Source organism: Perissodus microlepis, chromosome 1 (assembly GCF_051167445.1).
Source record: "Perissodus microlepis isolate ML-2025 ecotype Zambia chromosome 1, ASM5116744v1, whole genome shotgun sequence".
Classification (NCBI taxonomy): Eukaryota; Metazoa; Chordata; class Actinopteri; order Cichliformes; family Cichlidae; genus Perissodus; species Perissodus microlepis.
The window spans coordinates 25,729,555-25,756,132 of NC_140461.1; the positions used below are offsets into that span (position 1 = coordinate 25,729,555).

Below are 26,578 nucleotides of genomic sequence, written 5' to 3' on the forward strand. Positions count from 1 at the left end.
AACTCATTAGTTTTTTAAAAAGAATTTCCAAATGAGATGCTGACCATTTTAAAGTTAAAAAGTTTGAGTTTAGTCCCTTAAGGATTGCCCTCTGTAAATCATAGTGTAAACTCCACTAAACACTTTATCTGAGTAATGCTGTCTACCATGCAAAATCGCAGCTTGTAATGGTGGATAGATTAAATGGAATCACTCTCACCTAGTGGCAAATTCCACACCAGTAAGCAACAAATGACTTGCCAAGCTCTGGGTGACATTTCTAGGGATTAGCTCATGATGTTAGAGGTTGAGGCAGGACCCAGTGGGAGGGACAGTATCATAACATACTCCGCTCTAACAAACACACATATACTACCTTTTATTTAACTTATATATATTTCTAATAAAACCTCTAAATCCTACAAACTAATTTAAATAATTAATTCAAAGCACATTATTGAAAAAGCATTGTGCTGGAACTGACAGACGCTGCATCTTCCTGTACCTATGCATTTCTACTGTATGTATTCACTGTCAGCTTAAGTGTAAAGCCATGGATGCAAACTGGAACAGATGAGAAAATCAAAAATGTGGCTTTTTTTCAGAGAACCCTAACCTACAATTACTTACTGGCTCCTGACTTTATTTTTAGTCAGTAACTGATTGCCTTGTTCTGTATGTGTGTCTCCAAATAAGTGTGCCTATATCGCAGCCTTGCCTCTTGTTTTGTTTCATAAGGGTAATGCATGCAGATATGACATTGCATTTGTTTATTTTCCATTTCCATTTCTTCTTTCTTCAGTAAAGTGGGGTCTTGTACATCAGAATATTCCTCACCTTTGTTTTGACCCTTTGCCTTTAGCGCAACAGTGTGAACTGAGAGAGGGGAAGTGAAAACAATGCAAAGCTACACTCTAGCTTCTTATACAAAATCAACTATTAATGCTGATGATGGAAATGTGGTCTGAATAATGATGAGCTGAGGTAGGTAAGGAAGTGAGGATGGATGGAAGCAGCAGGGATAAATGAAAGGAAGCAGTTGATGTGTGGAGTGAACAGAAGAGAACGTATAGGGAGGGTGTTGCACCTCCACAAAATGCTTCAGCTTGGAGTATACACATAAAGGCAATGACATTAGCTGAGTCAGAATACCGTCAATCAATTTTCGGTCTCCTAGAATTAAATTACGATGAATTACATTTAAATGGTCAGCTTGGGAACTATAGGATCCCTTTAGACACCTCTAATGTGCAAAATCACTATGATGAAAGGTTGAACCACAAAGAGAAAATCTTTATCCTAAAGGTTGTTTTTATTTATCACTACAGCCAATGACAAAACACCACTACCAGTTCTCTGTACTTCAAAAACATGAATGTGCATTAAGCATCTTAAAATACAGCTGATCTGAGTTTTCTTTTACAGTTTTACAAAAAATGTAAAATGTGGTTTGTTTGTTTTTTTTCCCCCCATGAATATAACGTCCACATTTAAACTCTAAATGTACTTTATAATAAAGTGGCCTCGCTTTCATTTTTATATGATATATTCTGCAATCAAGGACCATGGACAGAAATTTTGCACAGTAAAAGTCATCATATTGTCATCACATACACAAAGTGAAGCCAACCACAGAAAACCTCTGTTTACCTGTGACATTACTATGTGGCAGAGCTCGCTATTGACCACAGGATTTGTCAATAGTGTAGGTAAATAACTGAATCAATGATCCATGCCAGGCTGTGATATATCAGAATTACTATACATTGCCTTATACTATCAACCACCATCGCAGTGTCAGCCTGTGGGAAACTCTACCTTTATTCTTTCGCTGTGCTATTGTCGACGCAGAGAAGCTCTGAGTGTTTGCAAGAATTTCTCTTCTCAAATCTGCTTTATTTTGTCTATGACCTTTTCCCGCTTATCGCTTGCAGTATCAGTATGCATTCTACTCCTACAGTGATTACTTCTCACTCTGTCAGCTCACCTTGACTTTACCTGTCATCCCTCTATTTTTTTTCTCACCTCTTATTAGTTGTGCCTATCTGAGTCTGTGTTAAGTACTCATCTTTCTGTCTCCTTCTCTGTCACACACACAAACACACAACTTCATCAGCTATTTCCTCAACTATTAATTCATTATTTCGTTAAATATCAATGAAAAAGAACCCAACACAAACTGAAGAAAAAAAAAGTTAATCCCATTCCTCATACGGCATCCACAGGCAAGCTTTACCTTTACTTTAAAATCATGAAAATATTGTCCTAAAGTGCTAAAAACTATGAATGTATTCGTAAACATTCCAAATTAGAGGATTACTCCTTACTAGTACATTAGTTTCATGCTTTTACCAGTTTGTATGACACAAACATCATCATTCACACAAATATAGGAGTAAGAAGTACTTGAATGTTTCTTGTAAAACAAAAAATATATATCTAAGCCACTATTCTGTCTGAAAACAGAATAAAATGCAGCAGTATCTACCGAATACCAAGAGTAAACATGTTGTCCTCTATTGCCGTGAAGCCCCTGTCAGCCTGTCACTAACAAATATGTCACCTTTGTTGACCCTTAATTGTTGATCTGCCTTCAGCTATTCAGTGTCATTTTAAATACTTGAGTGCAGCAGTGAGATGCATCATGCTACCACGCTGTGTCAAAATCAAATCAACAGTCCCTGAGATATTGTGCTTGACACATGGGCGAGCAAACAAATAATTCAGCACCTCTTATGTTTTCTTGAATTTGCAATACTTTAGGACTTATTTTAGATCTGACTCATCACAAGCGATGCCTGACAATATATTGTATTTACATGTTGTATTTACATAGAAAATGTCAAAGTGGTTCTAGCCCAGTAACACGAACCTATTTTAAACTGACATTTACAAGCATCAAATGCTTATTGGATTATATATTTTAACTGTATTGTTCAATTATGCTTCATAATGTGTTTCATATTTGGTGAAGTAGTAGATGTGTAGAAGTTTTGTACTCATAGTACAAAAAACGATTATCATTATAAGAAATTAATATCTTAATGAAACCACACGCAAATTACTTTACAAAAAAAAGGATCATAAAATAACATTTTGGATCCGAATGAAGGATCATGTGGGCCATTCAGTCTTTAAATAAGAATAAAAATAAAACAACTTTCAAGGTTCTACTATCATACTAATTAAACAAGTAGGTATATAAAAGATAGTTGTCAATTGAACCTGTGTTTGCTTCACGTGTTAACACGGCACTGTCTAATGTGCACCTGGGAATTTATTTATTTTTTTAAATGTAACCTTCCAAACATCTGCCAGAGTTCTCAGTGTCACAATCTGAAATCTAAATTGGTAAATTTCTGCAATTAACCAGGAGGCATCAGCAAGACTCCTAGTGGAGTTTTCCACAAGCTAAATATGCTTGTGCCATATGCTTCACTGAGAAATTCACTGTATCCCCACCCACCCACACAGACACACACACACACACGGACACACACACAGACACACAGAGAGAGAGAGAGAAACACAGTCTTCCTGTAGGATCATGCAATGCATACGGTTTTAAGATTCCATCCCATTTTGAAAAGATGTCTGAAAGGATTCATCACGGTGACAGCACCACTTCAACACATTTTTCAGTTTGTCAGAAGTCTCTTTCTTAGCACTTGTTCCTCACTTCTCCTTGGTGTCCTCTGGTGTATTACCCTGAGTCCTGCTCAAAACGCACAGCAGGGGATTAGTCCCTATCACAGCACTCACTACCCCCAGATCAGTTCACCAGGGTTAAGGTGCAGCTTTTTTCTGAAGATACCGCTTTTCTTTATGAGAATTCTCATAGTGACGCGTTAAAGGAGACTAGTCAAAGTGGAACATTAATGCTATGATAACCTATTTAAATTGCATTCCTATAAATACTCTTTCTATTGCACACTTTTGGTCTGTCTCTTTAACTCTTAGGGTCTGTAAGTTTACATTACTCCATTACACTCTAGCAAAAAAAACACAATATTTAAGATTTATATTCTAATATATATCTCACCTAATATATATTAGGTGAGATATATCTTTGATATATATTTTTATATATATCAAAGCACTGTGGGATCTGGACTATTAAATGTGATAGCAAACATCAATGACATGGGTGAAAGACAAATAGAAAAATCCAACATATGGTCATGTGAAAGAGTTTTTCACAGGACTGCAGACTCAGTCCTGCAGATTAGCACAGACTCTGCAGTCCTGTGAAAAACTAACCATAGAATTAGGAGAGTAAGTAGCAGCCAGGTGCTGGTAATCAAATCCATTTGATTAATTGATCATTAACATGTCCGAATACCTTTATAAAAGCAGAAGCAACTTGCTTTTATAGCAATTTTTTGGGCAATTTAATGGTCTGAAGCCAAAGGCTTACCAGGAATGGACATTCCAGCAAATTCATCAAAGTCAAACCGTGCAATACTCAAAGAAAATGCAAAAAGTCTGCATCTCAGACTTATTCATTGCAGTGATTTTCTCATCATGGTCCGACAGATCTTGTGCTCCTTCCGTTTTTGTCCTCCACCTGTTTTCTTCTTTTTCCAGCAGTCTGTTAGTCTTTTCTCATAACCTAACTTTTTTTTAAGTCACTTGAACCACAGTAAGTTTCTCAGGGGAAACATTATTTCAGCCCAAACATCACATTTTAGTTATTTTTTAATGGTTGCCGCTCCTGTAGAAATACTTTGGAAAGTTGTCCCTTTTCTGGCTTTCTCTCTGGACCTCAGACATAATTATCTTATGTTCTCAAGTCAGTCTTTCTCCTACTTTTCTGCCTCAGTGGTGCCGGCTTCTCTCTTACATTGTTGGTGCTTTCTCCACCTCACATTCAGGTAAGCATGCATACTATCTGTATACTATCTGGCAGCACAGCAATAGTATGCAGACTGCTTGATTGACTGCTCTTATTTACTAACATATGGAATTTTGTGAGATCAAAATTGTTGGATGTTTCTATGCGCATGAAATGAGTGCCACTGTCTTTTGAGCACACAAGAGGAAATGTACAGTCATGTCTGGCAAAAACCAACCACAGCAAATAAGCTCACCTCATACCAACTGTCGAATACGCTAGTTGAGGGGTGGTAATTTGTTCTTGTTTTGAATCCACGGGACTTGGGTATCGTGCAGTCATTGAGTTGACCATGGACTCCTCTGTATACAAAAGTATTCTAAAGTCAGATGTGACTTTATCTGTCTGACAAGTAAAGTTTGTTCAAAAATTAGTCATGCAACAGAAAAATGAAAACAATCAAGGTGTTTCAATGGCTCAGTCCAGACCTCAACCTGAATAAAACGCTGTGGGAGGACCTGTGCTGAACTGTGCATAAAGGAATGACGACAAACCTCAATGAACTGAAGCAGCATTTTAAAAAAGAATGGGCCAAAATCTGATGTGAGAGATGAGAGACATCAGCGAGAGACTGATAATACCCTATTGGTTTAAAGGTAATTCTACAAGCTACTGAATGAAAGGCTGTACCTAAGTTCTTCAATGAACTTTATATGTCGACTGATTATGTATGTAAACAAGCACAAATTATACATCGGCATCTGCAAGTGTGAAAACATTAGCTGTGACAGTCCACATCTGTCTGCAATATCAATTTTTTCGTCTTAAACTTTTGGGTGCTCTTAATTTTCCAGGAACTCTCAACTGATAATTCAAGTTTGATATTTATTTTTGTAACTGTCGGAAAAATGTGTTTTTAGCACATTTTTACAATCTGCTTATATAGAACATCACATAAGGTCTTCTTATATGAACACCCAGTGCCCATGCTACTAACATTAACATGTAACATTAACTTTGCTCCTAGCTCAGGGTTTACTTAAATATTAATAAAATTATAATGCTGCCTGGTCAATATAACACAGCAAAAATGAATTACATTGAGTAAAAGCCATGCTTCCTATATGTTCATAAGACCATCATATTCAATTAATAGGCAGATGCACATCTGTGCATACAGTCAAATTTCTAAAATGTTTTATCAGATTCAAACCTTTCAACATTTTCATCAAACGGTCACGTCTGTCAACTTCTATATACTTGTCTTGGCCATTATACACCTTTTAAAATTTTGCTTCATCACTGCGGTGTAACAGCATATTACAGTACATTTCCTACAGAGAAATATTTTCACAAGTTTGTGATTCAAAATTTCCTTTTAGGGGTAAATGAATTCATCTATTTTATTGCAACATTTGATTCTAATGGCACTAAAAAGGAAGAAGTAATATCGAGCATTCAAACACTTCACGAAGAGATACGTCAACAATCCTGATTATTAAGAATTTACAAATGCAAGAACAATTATGATCATATTAAAAATGTATAAGTTTTTAATATGTGTGCGAGTTTGTGTTTTTCCAGCCCCTCACAGACATTTAAAACTCTGCCTTTCTGTGAATATTGTGAATATTACTAAATTGTTTTTTTTTTAATGTCACTAGGTATTCTTGTGGCAATCTGGCATGCCAACTTTTGCCCAAAGCATTTTGATATATTGTGATAAGCTCATGTCTCAGGAATCCTAAAAAGAGATCAGTGGCTACAGAAATGTGATAAAATAGTTATATTCTGTCATTTTGCTTAACTGTGAGTATGATATCAGGGTAAGTCAAAAAACTCTCAAGCTTCTTGAAAACATTCACTTTTTCTATATTTTCTATTTTCTACACAAACAAATGGCTGACCAAGCACTATGACTTGACTAATACATACACATAAATATAGTTTCCAAGAGTAAATATACTTCTACACTGATCAGCTACGATATTAAAATCGTCTGCCTTGACCTCAAGACCTGTAAAGACATCCTGTTTTGTCAGGCATCTAGAAGTTAAAAGCAGATCCTTTTAGTCAGTCTGGCTATTCCATTGGATCCCATATTGTAGATGCTCAATTAGATTGAGATCAGGGGTATTTGGAGGCTAAGGATACACACACTACTGTGCCATCTGGTTCAATTGCAGTCAGGCACATTATGCATGTAGTGTGTTTGCTAGTCTTGGCCAAGCATGGAATGCCAGTGCTTCCTACAGCTATTTAACTGAAAATACCTTAATTAATTGACTTAGTTTTTAAGTCTTATTCTGCAAAAGGGCTTTTCAAGAGTGGGAGTTTTAAGCATAATGTGAGGACAGCCAGTGGGAGAGCAGGAAGTGGGGACAATCGAGACTTTGAAAGGAACATAGGCAATTGTGCTCAGGAATGGTACACTTCTGGGTACAACAAATTGAACTCTTTGCCATATTATTGAGACCATTTTTGAACAAAATTTGAAGCATGCCAAGAATTAAATGTGGTCATCAAGAGTGTTTAGGCTGGTTAGATTTATCATTATAAAATCCACGAATGGTATAACTCAAGGCTTCCTGCCTGAACATTAACCAGAGCATCATACCACCTCCACCGACTTGCCTTCCTATAGTTCATCCGTCTGTTTCTTTTCAAGTAAATGATCATGAACACAAGACAGCAGGTCACCTTTCTGGGCTACAATAAGTCATCTCGGGGATTGAATAACGCAGTCTGCCTTCACTGCCCATGCACGAGCTTGACCCTTTTGGTGGTTTGCCAGCAGTCCTTTCTAGGAACACTTTTTACTGGTGCAAACTTTGTCTTTAATTGCTTATATCTGCCAATTTTTTGTGCCTATCTCAACAAATTAAAGAACTGTCTAGCTGATGCCAAATATATTCCACCTTCGAAGAGCTTCATAACAAGGTGTTTTTCACTTCACCTTTGGGTGCTACTGCTGAAATGTTAAAATAATTGAAATATGAAAATGCTGCTATGCAAGGGATCAGACAAATTACGAAAAATATATATTTTTCGAAAAATTCAATAGCACAAAATTTGTCAAAAAATAACTGTAATTTGTTGTAATTAGCCACTTTACTCCTCCCTATTGTGACTAATCATCTGCATAGAAGATGCTCTTCATCAGCCCACCCGTCTGCTCACCCTAGCTGTTGGCACCGACTGCCATGATAATGACTGAGGCTACTCTGAGACTATGTTTACTAGCTGACAGCGGCACCCTGCTCTCTCTGTATGCTCCAGCAAGCATTTCCATTTAGCTCACTTCTGAAGCTCCTGCCTAATTTCTCTTTGGAGACAGAAATCCTTTAAACCCCATTGTATCCCGGGGCAACATATTTACTGAGGGCTGGCTTTCCAATACCTGAGAGAGATTAACACTGCTCCCTGATTTATGAATCCATGCCACCCACCCACAGGCTTGGTCAGGGGCCCTAGCTACTCTACCCTGCTACTTCCTCTTCTCACAATGGGATTTAGGAACACACAAACACAAACACACACTTCCCTACATACGGCAGAAGTGGGTTTAAGGGGAATATGCATAGATCATCTCTCTGAATTTCCCCCAAGAGAAGAGAAAACAGAAATGACCTGGGTGCAACTGGCTGTCTCGTGAGTCAGTTAACAAGGTAAAATCAAACTCTAAAGTAAACTTAATATGGCCTAGACAGAATCAAGCTGAATGATTTAGAAAACTATCTTTTTAACTGAGTTAAATGATATGTAAATAGATACTCTAGATCTGTCACTGTAATATAGAGATGTAGTCAAAAGATCTGTGACAGCCATCTACTGTTTTTGGCATCCCACCATCTCAATAGCATCACTGGCTGTCTGTGACTGAGGTGGTCGGACGGCTGCCAGACTGAGTGACAGCCTGCTATTTGTTCATCCTGGATAGTCAATTGCTGAGCATCTGTACTACAGAAACAACAAAGCTGCTGGCAAAGAGTTCAGTGTATCAGACTAATACACCGAGCAGACTATTATTCTTATTCAGTCGAGAGGGTGTTTTAAAATTCTTCTAATATGTGTAGTAAAGCACTGAATTACTATACAAATTAGCAATTCAATGTGTTATGCCATGAATTATGAATACAAGTGCAACACTAAAAAATCAGACAGTTATAGACCTGGCAATATCCTCGCAACATATGTCTGATGGTGCAATCAAAACACGTGTGGAGGCCTCAGGGTACTAAAAGAACTTCTAGAGGGTCAGTTCATGTGTTCATGTGTATCTCTCATTTTTTGTCTTGTGATCATTTATTAATTTCATGACGAGGAAAACAGTTTTTGTAAGAGACTGCAACTGTCTTAGAGACACAGAGTATAAGAAAATGATGCATGAATAGAATTAAATATGGAATATACTATAAGAGGTTGCTGGAAGAGCCTGGGAAATTCTCTATCCCTTTAATAGGCCAGTACCTTCTGCTCTACCCTTCTCACACGAATCACCCTCGTAGTCAAATCCCCAAACCATGAAAGTATGTTTTTTGTTTCTGTTTAAATTTGTTTGTTTACCTGTGAGAGCCAGAAGATGGAATATCACTAAAAATTAATGTTGCAGTCTTGTCATATGTGCTTACCATTTCAATGCAATGACCTTCACTTCCCTTCTTCCACAGAATATAAAATAATGGAATATTACTCAACATGGAAGGTATCCAATTTCCAAGGATAAACCTGCAAGAGGACACTCTTACTTCACCTCAGAAGTCTAGGAAAAGGCCATACTGTGATATGGTAATCAGTTTAATTGCCCAGACATGGAAACTTGTAATGATACTGTACATCACGTTGCTGTGAATTGAAATGAACAAAGAAAAGATGACAGACTTTTTCACCGCTTTGAAGCACAAAGTGATATTTTATTCACAAGCCTTAAACACATTTTACCCCAGCACTGAGAAGAAGTCATCATAATTAAAATACATAATGATCTTTGGTATTTTTATCTCTTTGCCCTAACTCTCTTCCTCTCTCCAAACATACCGTATTATAAGATTTACTGTAAAATCTATGTCTGAATGGTTAACTATATCGGTATTTTGTCAGATTCCATAGTTTACATGCTGTGTTAAAATTATTTAGTAATATCTCAGTATTTTTGAAAGATAAATATGTGATATTTAATGTCAGTGAAGCCCTGGTAGCATCAAGAGCCCAAATCTACTACTCTCTTTCAGGGGAAATTTGTCTTCTTTATACCAGCATGATTCAAAACATCTCGCAGCAGTTACCAGCTGCTTCCCGTAACGCTAAGAAACAATTATACATAGTTCATGTCTTGTATAGTTTCACTACCAAGCTACATTTTTTTCTCATTATGTATCTCTGTCTCATTTTATTTGTGAATATGTTAGTATTTTACTTCTGATTGTGAAGCTGCATTAACTTTATCAGGCAATTTATTAGGTACACCCTGCTTATATCAGGTGATTCAACAAGGTGGTGAAAGTATTCCTCAGAGATTATGGTCCAGAGTGACACCGTCATATGGATCCAACAGGTTAGTTGGCTGCATGACCAGTTTTGCCCCATCCCAAAAGTAGTCTACTGAATTGAGATTGCCATTTGAGTTGTGTGAACTGACTGCCATGTTCAGGAAATCACTCATCCTGCTGGAAGAAGCCATCAGAAAAAACATGTGACACTGAAACAACGATCAGTACCAACTGGGCATTGTTCCAGAACTCATGAACAAATGAACATGCCAAGAACATATCCCCCACACCAGAATACCACCACCAGCAGCCTAAATGATTGACAAGACTGGATAGATTAATACTATTATGTTGTCCATGCCAAATTCTGACTTTACTATCTGAATGTTGCCATAATGTGTTGAAATTCAATAATTATACACAGTAGTATACAGAAACTTCCCATTTGTAGTTTCTACTGTATGTATTCCAAATCTATTTTGTACTGCCACACTCAACTACAGCAACGCAGTAGAAAAAGAAAATACAATAAATTCAAAGTAAATCAGTTCTGTTTTTGTGTGAAGCATTAAACGTGATCTTAAACGTGTTCACTCACAAGAAGCTTGGTGCCTTGTTGTTGTCACTCACAAAAGTAAAATGCAGTGAAGAAGATGGCAATTGTTTTTGCAGTAGAGACATAGTTGGAATGGATTTTGAAATATAGCACCAGAAATTTGGCACTAAGAATTACAAAAACATGGAACTGTGACAGCTTTCTTGCCTGAAGCATATTTACATGATACTGAGAGGAACTAAACAGCCAACACCCTGATAAAAATATCCTTAGAAAATTAAACAAAATTATATTACGTCTGTGAAGGTTCTCAGTCATCCAGGTCATCGTAGTCAAAGGAGCTTGCAAAGAAAAGCGTCTGGACTTCTTTAAGTTTACTTGAAGATGTTTCACCTCTCATCCGAGAAGCTTCTTCAGTTCTAAGGTCAAATGGTGGAGAGTCCCAGATATAAACCTAGTGGAAGTATCCCCCCACAGAGGGACAAAAGGACCCCCTGATGATCTTCTAATCGCCTGAGCCAAGGTGTGAAACTGGGTGTGGGTCCCAATCAGCCAGAGTTTCGGGTGTGTTCATTGTGAAACCTGGCCCCACCTTATCATGCGAATTCCTGAGGTCAGATGGCCCAGGATGTGAGTGGGCGTTAAGGCGTCTGGGAAGGGATCTCAAAAATTATAAAAAATTAAAATTATATTACCTAATCCCAATGGCCAGACATGTGTTGGTGATTAACAAAATGGAAATATGATATTTCACAGTTACAAAAATTATTTGATGAAAAATTGAAAATATTTAATGAAATATTTTCTTCTTTCCAAATTGAGAATCAAATAGGGTAGTGATACTTGATGGATGTGGGGCTTGAAAAGATGCTTTGATGTTTTAGAGAAAGTAGGGTGGAATGCAATGGAGTAGGATACTTGAACAAAGGAGTTAGTCATCATTTCCTGCTTATCAATGACTAATGGCTAATGTAGTTTCACAGTCACTGTAGACGACATAACAATCTTGCATTTGAGTATTTTGTTCCTCATGTTTCTGTTAAGCTCATTAATCTTCAAACATTTCAAATATACACTTCAGCTAATGATCAACTACACAACAAATAAGTATAAGCATTTCTCAATATGAACCATCAATCCATCCATCTATCCATTTTCTTGTACGTTAGGCTCCATCTTCCTGCAAACCTATCTCAGATGTCATGGAGCTAGAGGCAGGGTACACCCTTGAGAGGTTGCCAATCTGTTGCAGGACTAGCACAGAGACAGACAACCATTCACATCTATGGTCAAATTAGAATCACCAATTAACCTCCAGAGAACATGTGAATGCCAAAAGAGGCCCAGACTGGATTCAGAACTTCTTGCTCTAAGTTCTTTCTTTGTGGTGTGCTAACCACCACAAAGAAAGCTGTAGGGATGCAGTTTCCACTAGGGTCCTAAACATCATTTGTTATTTTGTGAATAGAATAATCACTTGCGGTAGTATGTAAAGCACATAGTATGGTTTGTTTGCACACAATCTTAAGCACATTAACATATATTATTAAGGTTTTGCAGACATGTGACCAATAATTATGTAACATTAACTTACCCACCAGTTTGGACATGTGACAATGTGGGATCAAGTAAATAAGGTCTAGAGTCTAGGTCTAGAGACAGCCATCTGCCAAACACTGGTAACGAAGGAAAAATTAGTATTTCTCCACTATTCTGGAGACTGATGACAGTTGCTGGGAAAAGGATTGCTGAAGTCCCATTTATGCAGGCCTACAGACCAATCGGTGACATCCTGGCAAATAACAAAAAACAAAAGTGTATTTCCCAAAGGGGTTGGCAAGAAACTCCTTGTGATTACTTTGGTTTCCATCATACTGCTGCAGTCACCCATAGTATGCATGGGGTTGGGGTACTTCTCCATTTCCAATATGTCTCACATTTCATCAGGTTTTAGTAAAGCTGGACTAGTAGTTAGTGAGTATTTTCAGACAAAGCTGAAAAAGCTGCTATAGCAATCTGCTAGCAATCATAAGGACATTTCTGGTGCAGCACTGCTTGTCCAACCGATTTCAACCAGTGACAGCCAGGAACCTCCAGGAACTATTGCCAAACAGTCAGGGAATGCTCACTTTTCCTTACTGGATACATCCATTGGTGTATCACCTCCAATACAGTCAACAATTTTTGAGCAATGTCTGTATCTATGAAGCGCCTTGAGGCGACTTTTGTTGTGATTTGACGCTATATAAATAAAATTGAATTTAATTGAATTGAATTGCATTGTGTCAAACAAGAAATGTCAATAATCAGTGACAATGATTTTTCAGAATGCTAAACTCACTTGACAAACTTCTTTATGACAAATACTGTTCTGCATTGTTCTAAGTGTTGTTTGACCACAATCTAATGATCACAGTTATTAGGGTTTATTAAACCCTTGTCACACACAACTCTTGTTTTTGTAAACATGTTGTCAGCTGATAAATGAATGTTTCTCATTTAAAGTTAAACATGTTACTTGCAGCTTGTTCACTTGTTTATCCATGTCAGAAAACAATGATCCTTAGTTGTATGGCATTCTTACCAATATACTGCAATTTCCTCATTTTAAAAAATCACCTTTCATGTATTATGTATTGTGTATTTATTTATTATTAAAAAAGAGAGTGTTCCTTCATTTATATTGTCACTGATGATGATAATTGCTCCATCACAGCTCATGAATTTCAGCATGGTTCTAAACAGCTGTTTAGACTGCAAGTAAAGTCTGTGTTTAAAGTATATAACCAGTGTTGGGTAAGTTACTTTAAAAAAGTAATTAATTACTAATTACTAATTACTTAGTCAAAATTGTATTTAAAATACTTATCTAATTACTGTGTCAGAAAAGTAACTTCATTACTAAATAAGTAATTTAACTAAATACTTCTTAAAATCCCTATAAACCTTGAGTGGGCAAACAATAGAAATTAAACTCTTTAAATAATAAATACATTTTTAAAGACGGAGACTCTACAGTAAGCAGCGGTAGCATCTCTTCCACAATGTAGCCTGCAATCATTTTTTTAAGCTCACCTTCAGACGTTTTCTGTGCTGCTGAAGTAAAATCAAGTTTTGCCTCCTTAGCAGGAGTTGCCGCGGTGTTATCCATGGATGATGAACAAGGATCACTCAGAAGTGTTTGTCTATGCTTTCGTGTCAGGCTCTTCCTGCTATTAACAGCGGCCGATAGTTTTTTCTCCCCAGGACATAGTTTACATATTACTGTAATATTCTCGTCTGCTTGTTTCAGAAAAGTGAAGAGACGGGAATATGTCCATTTCATAAAACAGCCACTCGCTTCAGCCGAGTCCTTCCGCTTTAGAATACAACTATGCAGCAAACTGGCGCGAAATGACGCGCACCTGCACTGCAACGATGTTAAAGCGGCAGAGTTTGCTTCTACGTTTAGAAGATAAATTATTGAAATTAAATAATGATATTCAGCGAGTTTAATTATTTTACAATGTAACGCAAGTACATTGTAAGTAACTGTAATTAAAATACCTAAAAACGAACAGTAATTAGTTACTCTACTTTTTCAGTGGAAAAGTAATTTAATTACAGTAACGCGTTACTTAGTAACGCATTACACCCAACACTGTATATAACAGATAGAAAAACATGCTTTATTCACCCAATCAAATTAAATGCTCAAGACAAGAGCAAAATGTTCAGAGGAACCCACACTATTTTTATTTTTATTTCGTTTTTGATTGATTAATTCATTAATTAATTCATAGGTAGCCCATTGAATTGCACGGTTACATGTCATGGAGCACTTTTGTCTCCCACTGTGTCAGTATAGGTGATGCTGTATAAGCTCAATGGTTATAAGCTCAACCTATGATATGGAATTCCTGCAATATTGGATTTCTTTCAATTAATTTTACCTTGGTTAGGTTAACTGGTAATTCTAAATTGGTCATATATCGTATGTCTTTCTGTATGTGTAGCCATGCAATAGTTTAGCAACCTGTCCTTTGTTGCCCTATGACCAGGAAAGACTCCCACCGGGCCTGAATTGATGAGCATTTAAGAACATTGATTGGTCTTTATCCATCAGAACCAATAAAATGCAAAATTAAATTAAAAAAATAATTTCACTTTGAAATGTATTTAACTACAGATTTAAAGATTTACACCCACACTGCATGATACATATCACATGATAAGATAAAGCTGCCTATGTGAGTGTGCTCTTCTAAACTGTATGAGCACACTTTTGCTTGTTAGAAGTAGGGCTGATTTCTAGAATCGATTCAATTCCGATTCACAAGGTTCCGAATCGATTCGATCCACGATTCGATTTAATTCGATTCGATTCGATTCAATTCGATTTGAATCTGGGAAATTTTGACAGTCAGAAATATTATAATTCAGATCAGTACATTTACATATTTTTGTATCTATAAAAAGGAAGCTGACACACGCAAGACTTTATCAAAGGTGTAAGCATCACAGCAGATGCCTTTGTGTCAAAGTAGCTGAAGATAAAACACAGAAAAACATGAAGGCGATTTTCCTGGCCTGGGATTTTATAAAAATATTCTGCAGTACATCAAAAACGAAAGAAAACCATTAATCAACACATGAACATTACCTCTGAAGTTACAGCGGTTTTATTAGAGACAGGGCTAAGTGTTTTGCATTTTGCATAATTTTAAAAAGTTTAAATTTGTTCAGTATTGAACGGCAGAAATTAGGTTTTCTTTTCGGAAGTATATAAAACGGAAAAAAAAAAACGTCGGCCAACAGCGCTGTAAACAACGGTAGACTTGTGTGTAACAAGCAAGCGAATAATGAAGAAAACAGCTTTTTAGACGGGAAACTGTTCTTGAAGTACAGAGAGAGAGAGAAGAGAGAGCTTTGCATCGTGGTCGAAGCAAAACAGTAAAAGTAAGAGTGAATACATGACGATGTTTATGTGAAGCGTAGTTTGGATCTTCTTTTGCTGCTGGTTCGGTCAATATTGTTTGGAGAGACATCAAACTAACAGCTTTAGAATCAGCGCATAAAGGGCGTGAACACAAAGCGCGGACCCGCCGACAGATCAGAATCAGCGAGCTGTCGCCTTTCAGCCCCGACCGTGAGAAAGGCGACATCTAACTGATTCTGATCCGCAGGTTGCGCTGTGTGTTTAAGTCTTTGTGCAGAATCCGTGTACCTGCTCTTATTTACTGTCTTAGCTGTTTGGTGGTTGTTGAAATTTTGTGAGATTTCACCAGAGATTCTGGCATTTCGGGCAAAATAAATTTATATTAAAAAATCGATTCAGGATTTTAATGAATCGATTTTAAATTATCCAAGCCAGAATCGATTTTAATCGATAAATCGATTATAAAAACCCACCCCTAGTTAGAAGTACTCTATATTTAGTATAAGTCATTGCTCAGCCACACAGACCTGCAGCCACCAAGGCAATTATCAACAACACAGTGTGGCTAGTATTGTTATCACTCTGTGAACCTGTCTTTGTGTATGTGAGTGTCGCAATGAAAAAGTGGTCCTGGAGACACCTATTTTGGTGGGAATCCTTCCCACTTTACAATCCAGTTCCACTTCCACAGCCTTTATAATAATAATAATAATAATAATAATAATAATAATAATAATAATAAACAATGTAATTTGCACACAATGGTATTATCATATATTGCACATATGTGATTTTTAAATGCACAGAAAGGAATTCCTTAGGGTAACTGATATTTCTATCTGTATATATTTTAAATATGCATGTGTTTCCCCATCGCCTTCTGACTTAAAAGAAATTATTCATGCATGCTCAGTTGGATATACACTATTGTCTCAGGAAAGTCTTCTGATAAACATCAGGTAGACTACCCAGCTGGCACAGCGTCATCTCATCACTCACTTTGTTGGCTTTCCTCAATGTCTCAGATTGTCCTCAAATCAGAAACTACTTAAAGATTCTGTTGTTGTTTGTGAGACTGATTTATTACATTTCTGTTTGTTTTGATCCCATTTTTTCCGTAGAACGCTAAGGTCATCAGGCATGCGACTCTTGGCTGTTTTATTGTCTATATTTTAAGCTTAAGGATTGTTGCTGGAGCAGAAAAACAACCTTTCTCATTACATCAGTTCCACCCACTCCAACAACTTCATTCAGATTTCATCTCACAGTCTATATCTATTGGCCTTTGACTTTGTGTGTGTGTGTGTGTGTGTGTGTGTGTATTTCTGTATGCGTGATTGTGCAAGTGATCTTTTTTGTCTTACTGCTCTATATTTCTTGTCTCCAATGTTTTTAAATAATTTATGTAGCACTTTAGTCAATAATGGCTGGTTTATCTAGCTCACCCCACTTGTTTCTCTGTTTATTCTGGGCACTCTCCAATCATGTATTATTTCAGCTTCTTTGCAGTCTAGGGAGCCTCATCCATGCACATCCAGTGTGAAAGACCAAAAAAGCCTATTAATGAAAACAACTTTTTTTAGCCATTCAAGTACTGCAGCTGATTTCTTCTGTTTGTTTTGAAGGAACTGTTGAGAATGACTTTACAATTGCAAAGGGACATGAAGACCCCCCCCCCCCCCCCCCCCCCTTATCGTTTTTTGCATTAGTTTTTATTAGTGTAACCTAATAAAGACAGAAACTTTAATTTCAAGTCAATAGATTTACTCAGTAAAGTTCATTCTTTAAAATATAAACTATGATGAAAGATGGACGTTATAAATGCCCCTGGGTTCTATTACCTAAATGCACGTTAAGGTAAAATATTAAACCTATTTCTCACATCTCTGGCGATTTCTAGCATGCCTCCAGAACACCTTTTAGATACTCTTAGAAACTCTTTCTCATAGGAATCAAATGTTTTCAGTCCACATGCAACTTGTATATTAACTCTATGAACTTTGCCAGCCATGGCGCAAAACACAGTGTCCCTGCACAAACTGGTATTTCCCGAGGGTGTGCTGAGGTTATTTCCTAAATTGCAACAGATTCGTATCTTGCTGACTCTTCGCGCACTACAGTGGCCACAGTAGGAGGAATACCTCAGTACAGGCCATGGACATGCCAATCCAGCGGTGCACTGCAATCTCTGAGGCAAAGAATGAACACATTCGCCCACCATTTTCCGGCTCAGAGCAAAATTTTGCATCTTTGTGTTCCATAATATTTTGATCGCTGTATGTAAACGTCTCTGAAATCTCTTTAAAATATGTTCAGGTTTTTTTTACTTGCATTTTGCTCACATTCTATTTTAAATATCTGTGATACAGCATTACTGCCAGACAGTCGAAATAGAGATTACTGAACAATTCTTACCAACTCAATAATCTGTAAGATTTAGGAGCCTACACTGACAGCTTTTTCTTTGCCCTTTGCATCCATCCCAAGGCTCCAGGTATCTGCTCCATCTGCAATAATGTCTGTGATAATGAGCACGAGCGAGCCATAATTACACATTACAGATCCACTGGTTAAATCTAAGTCTAAGACTAAAGCAAAATAACCATAAAGAATCTCTGCGCTTATGTGTAATTCAAACGTTTAATTATTCTACTGTTTCTAACGCATTGTAAATTATGGATGGTAGACGCATTAAAAACAGTTCACATAGCCTAACAATTAAAACTTCTTCATTAAAAACTCCCCAGGATCTTCCATTTCTGCTACTCTACATCTGGAGTCGAAGCTCAAAACAACAGTAACTGGAATGACTAATGAACGGATTGAGTTTCTTGTATTGAGCCAGTTCAGGAGTAAAAAAAATCTTGATTACAATACAAGTGACATAATAAGATACATGAACTACTGATAAGCTTTAAATTATTATTTTTGGGCAATTCCTTTCTAGTTTTGGATCAGAAAATGAATCAAAATAACAAACTTAATTAAACAAATACCTTACTAAATAAAATATGCCCAAAGAACCAGGTTCATTTTTATGTGAAATTATGTAGTGACTTTTGACAGAGTATTTAGCAGCAGATGTAAGTGATACTGGTTTGTAAATAGATCCAATAATTTCAAAAAAATATTGTATTACATTTACTGGGTGCTATTAATGCACTTAAAAAGTCTGATTCAGAACTAATTTGTTAGATGAGTGGGCTGTTTTATGTGCGTTACACAGACATCAGTCTCACAGATTTCAGAGCTTTCTAAATGATGACTGCGAACACTATCATGAGGGGGAGTGCAGAGTAGTGGATTTCGGCAACATGATGTTTATGCTTACATGTTTTTGTTTGTACTCCTTCAAATCAGAGTTGAGAGAATTTTGCCTGTAGGTTTAATACTCTATAATTCATCTGCTCTCTATCCTAATTATGTGTTTTGTTTTGTTTGTTTGTTCTGTTTTTATTTCACAGTTGTGTGCTTAAATTGGTGGTTATTTTCTTTTTTCAATGTCCATTTATCAAGTGATCTGAATACAGTAACATTAATTTAATAACAAAATGGCTTAATGTGTGCATAAGGATACGCCGAGCACCAGCTAAATCGATCAAATTAGATTTCACAAAGTTTACTCTGAAACTTACTTCCACCCACTAACATAAAATGCCAAAGGCTGAAGGCTGTCACTGCTGACTGCAAAATGTGTTTCTTTCCTGCTACGCAATCAAGCTGTTCGTACTACTGCGTCGTTTGTGTCGTATGTTACATTTTATATATTTTAATATCCAGAACTCCTCTATGGAGTATTCAGTGTTATAGGTTAGTTTCAATCAATTCATCCTCCTCCTCAACAGCATTAACAGAACTCCATGTGGACTTGTTTGTAAGTGTTGTTTTGAGAAAATACAACAGCTTTTATATATAAAAAAAAGCTCCAAAAAACACTCCTAACCTTTAAAATCAATCATTGCTGGGAAACAGGGCCCTGCAAGGTCTTAAGATTTAACTACATTTGCTTATGTAGCACTGGATCATAGATTACTGTGAGGTTTTTTCTCTTTTTTTATATCAAAAAACTATAATGCTGACTGAAACTGCTACATCCCTGATTACCATCCATCTGTTAATATTTCTTTTTGGGGGTTGTTGTTTTTTTAATTTGTTTTCATCATAGTGAAACTAAGGAAAATTTTCCAACTTACAAAGACAGTCTTTATGTTGTTCTTAAAAAAAGGAAAAAGGGAAGTTATCAGATACCCTGTAGTATGCACGCTGTATTTCTGTAATTTAGATGAAAGCCGCAACCTATATATATAACTATTAATACTTTCCTGTATTACTTCAAATAAATCATTTTTCAATATTCTGCTTGCAAAACGACAACTGGAGACTTGTAATAATTTAATAATTCATGTCATTTTGTCATTTTGATTCTTGAAGTTCTTTTGAACGGTTTTAACATTTTAGAAAACAAGGCACAAGTAATATTATTGTCAAATCTTGAATAAAGCCTCGTGGAAAGACCACCTACTGTCAAGGTCGGCATTTAAAATGTTGCACTGAATGGGGTTCTTTTCAATAGCGTTAGAAGATACTTTGGAGCTCAGAACACGAAAGTGTCAAACACCTTTTAGATACTGTTTGCCTTTGTCAACAGAATGACTCGTATCGTACAGCTAGTAGGAAAACAGTGTGAGGCTTTTTAAGTCTGACAGAGACTTACTCAAAACGAGTTAACCTGGGTCCACTGAGTTCACGTATTAGAGAGTGCCACAGCAGGTAACATATCGCTCATACACAGGACATAAAATCATTATCCTGCCAAGAAGCAGGTCAATGATCAAAGACCACTGCTGTCACTGTTAATAGTTTGCTGACAGGCAAACAACACTAACAAAAGAGAAGGCCGCTGATTAAGGACAAAAATGATGCAGTGTGCTGAAAAACTACAAATATTTAAGCTAGTAAGTCATGTTTAATGGATGAGGCCTTCTTTCAGGTGCTGCTTCTAAAATTAGCATTTTACATTGTATCTTACCTGTAAAATACTACTAACAGAATGAAATTAATACAATTTTATTTTATTTGTATCACTTTATTTTTGGAGCTTCTGAAAGCCAAGGCAGTTAGAGTTTATCTGTCTCTGCGCACCAAATTGTGTAAACATATCCATAGCCTTATTTGTATTTATAGACAGTAGGACGGAAGGTGTGAGATATGTACAGCTCATTATTCATTAATTGTTATGCAGTAAATACCAGTTGAACAAATAGCATAAATTTCTGACCTGCCATAGAATGAAATGCTTTCATTAGCCAACAGTTCGTGACATTTGAAAATCCCACATTCATATAATGTAACACTGTAAATTTGTTTTGCCTCTAATCATCCATCTCTATTCTTTTGAGATTCCAATGAATTCATGAACATTGTCCCCTGATGTCAGTACAAGATATGTAATGTGGTTCAAAGGTAGTGTAAATTTGCTGGACCACTGAGTACGTTGTCTAATTGTTAATTAGACAGTCAACATTTAAGGATGTTGACTGTTGACTGAAACTGTTTTAATGAATTTTCTCTTATAATTCTTCTACTGTATGAATTTGGGTTTTAAAAATAGTGTTTGACTGGTTGCCAAAAGCCAAAAACCAAACCACTTGATTAGGCTCTTGATTGGTTTAAATACTTTTAAAGTTGTTATTGACTTTGAGTATGGGATAACCTAAAGCCCTGTTCACCAATAATCTATTTGGTAATCACTTGTTTTGAAGTTGATATGATTCCTTGTTGCTAATTGGTAATCCAATACATTACCAACAGTTATTTTAGCTGTCATCCCAACAGGTGAATTTCAACGAGTATAGACAACAATAAACTTAACCAAAGAAGAAGAAAAAAATTAAACAGTGAATTCAAACCAAATTTAACAAAAAAAAAAAAAAAACTAAAAAAAACTAAAAAAACAGTGTGTGAGACAACAAGAGATGAATGGTAGCTATGCATTCACCAGTTTTTCAAACCAAGCTTTGTGGACTTTTTTACCTTTTTTGCATACTGTAGGAACATTTGTGCCCAGCATCAAATATCGCTATAACTGGTGTAGTAACTCCAAAGGACACTTGCGCATATCTCAGAGATGCCAGCAGCTCTGACAAAATTACAGTATTTAAAGTCTCTGGGAATGAGAATGGGTTGTTTCTGAAGATAGTGAGTGGGTAGGCCTACACAAAGCTCACTGAATACATTTGCCAACTGTGAGTGCATCTGCTAAGTTAAATCTGTTTTAAATCATATGCACCCACAGTTTACTCACTGCACTTGTATTTATGCGGTGCTAGCTGCTCCACCCTCAGCAGGCAAGCTGGCATCGACCTTGAGGCGATGCGCTTGATCTTTGCGCACGCCTCACCTCTTAATGATAAAATGAGAAAACTGGGTCGGAGATGTACATCCCCACCAGAAATAGTGGGAAGTTAACATCTTCAGCTGAGAACAAGGCTTCCAACTGGGAAATCATCTCTAAATAAATCAAATGAGTTTCACAAATAGGTGAGGAGCCTATGGGAGGCCCAGGTTTGCTCCTGGGAGGAATGAACAAGTCTGGATGATTAACTGAGAAATGAATGACCTGCTCATGTATCCACTAGAAACCTACTTGAACAATCAAATAACTCTAAATTAAATGATTTTTGGTGTGTTGAGTCCATTATGGAGACAGATGTTGCTTTTCATGAGAATTTATTATCTCTTTTCAAGAGGTTTTAGTCATCCCTCAAAGCCAGATATGAAATGTTTTCATTTTCTTCAACCTGTAGACAATGAATGTTCTGATTTCACCATCCTGCATACAATAAGTAGAAAAATGAATAAAATCATATTGGATTTGAAAGAAAAGACACCATTACTATGCGCACAATGTCCACCAAATTGAGTCAACGTGAACAAGTTGCAGCTGTTTCACAATGCCAACAATGTTGATTTAAGCTACAGAGTTTGAAAAAAAGAAGAAGAAGAATGGTAGATTTAAAGTTAGATAAGAAAATCCAAACCATGCATATATGCTAGAAAGAATATAATTCAACTTACCAGAGTTGGGATCGGAGTTTCCATCAGCTTCAGTCCTCTTATCAGGGGAGGCCTGCTCGTAGAAGTCGTCCTGCGCCTGCACCAGAGGGAGAGGTTGTGTGAGGAGGGAGCCACTGCCTACAGGCTCGTGGTCCCCCAGACCGCTGTCACTGCAGCTCTCCTGGGAGCCATCCGGCAGGTGAAACGTGACGCGCCGCTGTGACTAGAACCAAGAGCACAAAACAGAGCCTCTGATGTTAGTGCTCTGCTCTGCCCCCTTAATTTAAATTTTTTTTTCTTTTTTATTTACAGTTTTATTTGACACTGAGCTGAACAAGCTCAAGCATGCTGCTTTTGCACACTGAGTGCTGATCAGGACTGCAGTGTGAATTCATTTTGCCTGAACAATGTAAAATGTAATATATATCATCACCGCCGACTGAGAAGAATTGTCGAATAAAACGTCTATTTTGACTTAAGCCCAGATATTGATGGGAAAAGAGTTTGCACACTGTAAATACAGTCACGTTTCACTGCACAATGACAACCATTAACTGCATGCAAATAAACAAGGAGCACTATAAGAAAAATTCATCAAAGTGAAAAGTGTAAAACTTTTGAAAAAACAAACAAACTGTGTTTTCATTAAAGTATTACATAACTGCAAAGGGACAATAAAATAATGGAGGCAAAATTCTATCATGTTTGTCAAGTCTACTGCAGGGACTTTTACAGGCTGATTGTTTAGTTTGTGTTGTTAATTTGTTTGGTGCTAGCAAAGTCAAAGGGGCCTGTGGAGCTAACAGAAGTCACCCCCAGGGTGTCCTTCCTATCACATTCTGCAGTCTCACAAGGAAAAGAAAACACAAGTTTTCCTGGGACTATGTCTTGCACATACACACAAACACATATACACTCACACACATGCCATCCTTAAAGCCATCCTGATTGAATTTCCAATTGTTAATTCTGAGTGTCTTTTCCCTTGCTCTAATGACATTTTCCTCAGGCTTTTTCATAAGTCCAGACGCAAGCCTCCAGCTAACCTTTCGTGAGCACAGAGAGGTCCCTGCCACATCCTTGGTGATGACAGACAGAGATGGGTTTTACAGTAATTATTGGCAAAAGCAAAGGTCACCCAATCTGCAGTCTAATGCAAATGACCTCATTATATATTTTAGAACTGCTCCAAACATTCAATTAAACAAAAAGGAAGAATAAAGAAAGGGAATAAAAAGGGGGGGGGGGGGGGGGGGGTTGCAGTTAGACCCAGGACACTAGCACAAAAACTGGCTTCATATTTAAATACGGTGTGTAAATTGAATAATGATGGATGGATGGATGGTTTAAACAATTAACTCATATTCTCCAATGACAATTGCAAGTGTGACTGGCTGTAAATGCCTTGTAAAACTGCAGGTAAAACTGGGTAAATGTCATTGTCAGTAATTTAAAAACGGCCGCTGATCAGATCTGGCCTTTTGAATGAAGATAACAGGGAGAAGACCTTTCTAAAGGAATTCATTGCATTGTTTGTTTCTGTGAAAGCTAATGTATACTGATATGGTAATATAGCACTATCAGTTTCACATTTGGGGAGACACGCTATGTCTATGAAGCCTGAAAAACACTTTATAAAGAAAATGAAGCCAGCGAAAGAGAAAAGCAATGGAAGATGGCAGGTGTAGTGTGTCTGCACTTAATTAACAGTGTCTGCATATGTTTTTATTGCTAATGCCAAAGAAGTTGGCCTTAGGCAAGGTAGCCATCTATTTGTTGGCAGCCCTGAGAGTGTCCAGCCAGGAAAACGAACACTGGCAGTTTTTTTTCTACCAGTTCTTGTCAGACTTATGGAAACACTGTATATTTCACAACACAGTCACATGCAGATTGTATAAATGCATTACAGTTTTATAAAGTGATTTATGTGGCATTAAACTAGACATGAATGTAGTTTAATTATTAATTGATTGGGTGAATAAAAAGTCAAATCCATACTGGAAACAATGTCTGCTATTATCCAAAGCCCAGAATAGCGAACAGCAATTTACATTTTATATGACATGACAAATGTAATATTACAAAGTCGTCTACTTGTATATATGACAAGTGCAAGAAATTATTTAATAGAACAGTACTCTAGAGATGTTATTTCCTTTGATTCTGACTTCTAGCAGAGAAGAAATGGTTTATAATTAATTGGGATAATGGTAGTGTGTGCTGTCAGACACTGGTGGGACCTTGAAAAGATTCTAGGCTCTGTTTGGACAAAGTGGAGAAGTTCAGTGTAAAGAAATAATTCTACATACACCGTAAAATGATTTAGACTTCTTTAAAAAAGTCAATTAAAAAAATATCGTTACAAGCAAAGGAATGTATAAATGCGTAACATTTGAGGATGTAACTGCACTACCACAGTAGCTGTAAGGCTTTAAAATGCACACAGTGATTCTGTGGATGTTTCTGCTTGTGTTTTTGCATATGTTTATTTGTAGGTTTAAGCATGTTTGAAGATGTTTGTATTTCTCTGTTGCTGACTGTCACTTGTAGTAATATTAGCATAAGACCAGCTTAAACTATCCCCGCTGCCAGTTTACAAGATATTATGGCTTATCACGCCTGCTAACCCTTGTTATCCGCTTGTTTTTATAATTTGCCTGACCAAACACAGTCACTTTAACAAACACAAAGCAACTAGCAGCACTTTGCTGCTGGAAGGTTTCAATTCCAGCAAGCCAGCAAATAAACAGGAATAGGATTTGCCCAAGGGTCTTCATAGAAAGCACAATATTAAGTAAAGGGAAAATAAAAACTGCCAGGGGACCATAAATGTCTCATTTGACACCAGCTCCAACTTTATACGTGTTTCTTAAAAAGCATAAATGTGAAGTTTTGCATTCTAAAACCAATCTGTCTGCCTTTGTGTTTTCTTTGAAGTGGGCCAACCCACGTGAGTATTAAAATCGTTATTAACACTATTAGTTATTGGAAAGCTCGACAGCAGTTTCATTGATCTCAATTGCTGTTGCCTCTTAAAGACTAAATGCAAGCTAAGCACTTAGTTTATTCAGTTTTTATTATTTTTCTTTTTGGCACAGTCGGGAGTCACACACGCAGCGTATTGTAAAAGTACCGTAGCAGATTCAATGATTTCTCAAGGCACGCTTTGCCTTTTTTGTTAAAATCACTATCAGAATGACTCCACACTAAAGCCTGAATCCCACAGAACACAAAAGCATTATAACTTTTGGTTTTGTAAAACAGAAACAAACAGGGATAGGGCTTATGACACGGAGCGCAGGCTTTCTCTTCGCTTCCCCGTCTTTCTCCTCCTGAGTTTGACCATGTGGAGCTCAGTGTGCAAGTCGAAAACAACTTCTGTGTTGTACTGTGTTCCAACCGAACACAATGTAGCACTACATTTCTATCAGGCAGACATTTAATGAGAAGAAGCACACACCGAGAAGTGGTGCATGCGCACGCAGACAAACATGCGTGCGTACACACATGCACACACAAATAATGCAACCTCCTCACTACCGCAAATAATCTTATCTAACAGCAGTCTGACACCTGCGGTGAGAGAACACTTCCCACGAGTCCGTTCTCACAATCAGACCACTGAGGGAGATCAGTCAACCAGGAAAGCAAAACTCACGAAAAGATCTCTTTCTCTGCCTGCCCTGCTCTCTCGCTCTTGCTCAGGCCTTAGAGCCCAAAGGTGCTCTGCCATCTGCTGGTCACCT

At 37.1% G+C, this 26,578-nt stretch overlaps 1 protein-coding gene across 4 annotated transcripts in view; it reads right to left on the reverse strand.

Moving 5' to 3' along the window:
• pcdh9 (protocadherin 9) overlaps positions 1-26,578 on the reverse strand; it is a 188,817-nt gene that overhangs the window by 34,513 nt on the left and 127,726 nt on the right. For 2 of the 4 annotated variants that reach the window (XM_084914448.1, XM_084907530.1), the window contains one exon: positions 22,854-23,055. In XM_084914448.1, the coding sequence (XP_084770574.1) occupies positions 22,854-23,055 (202 nt within the window). The remainder of the gene's footprint in view (positions 1-22,853; positions 23,056-26,578) is intronic. The other 2 variants (XM_084923424.1, XM_084921920.1) reach the window with 1 other exon arrangement.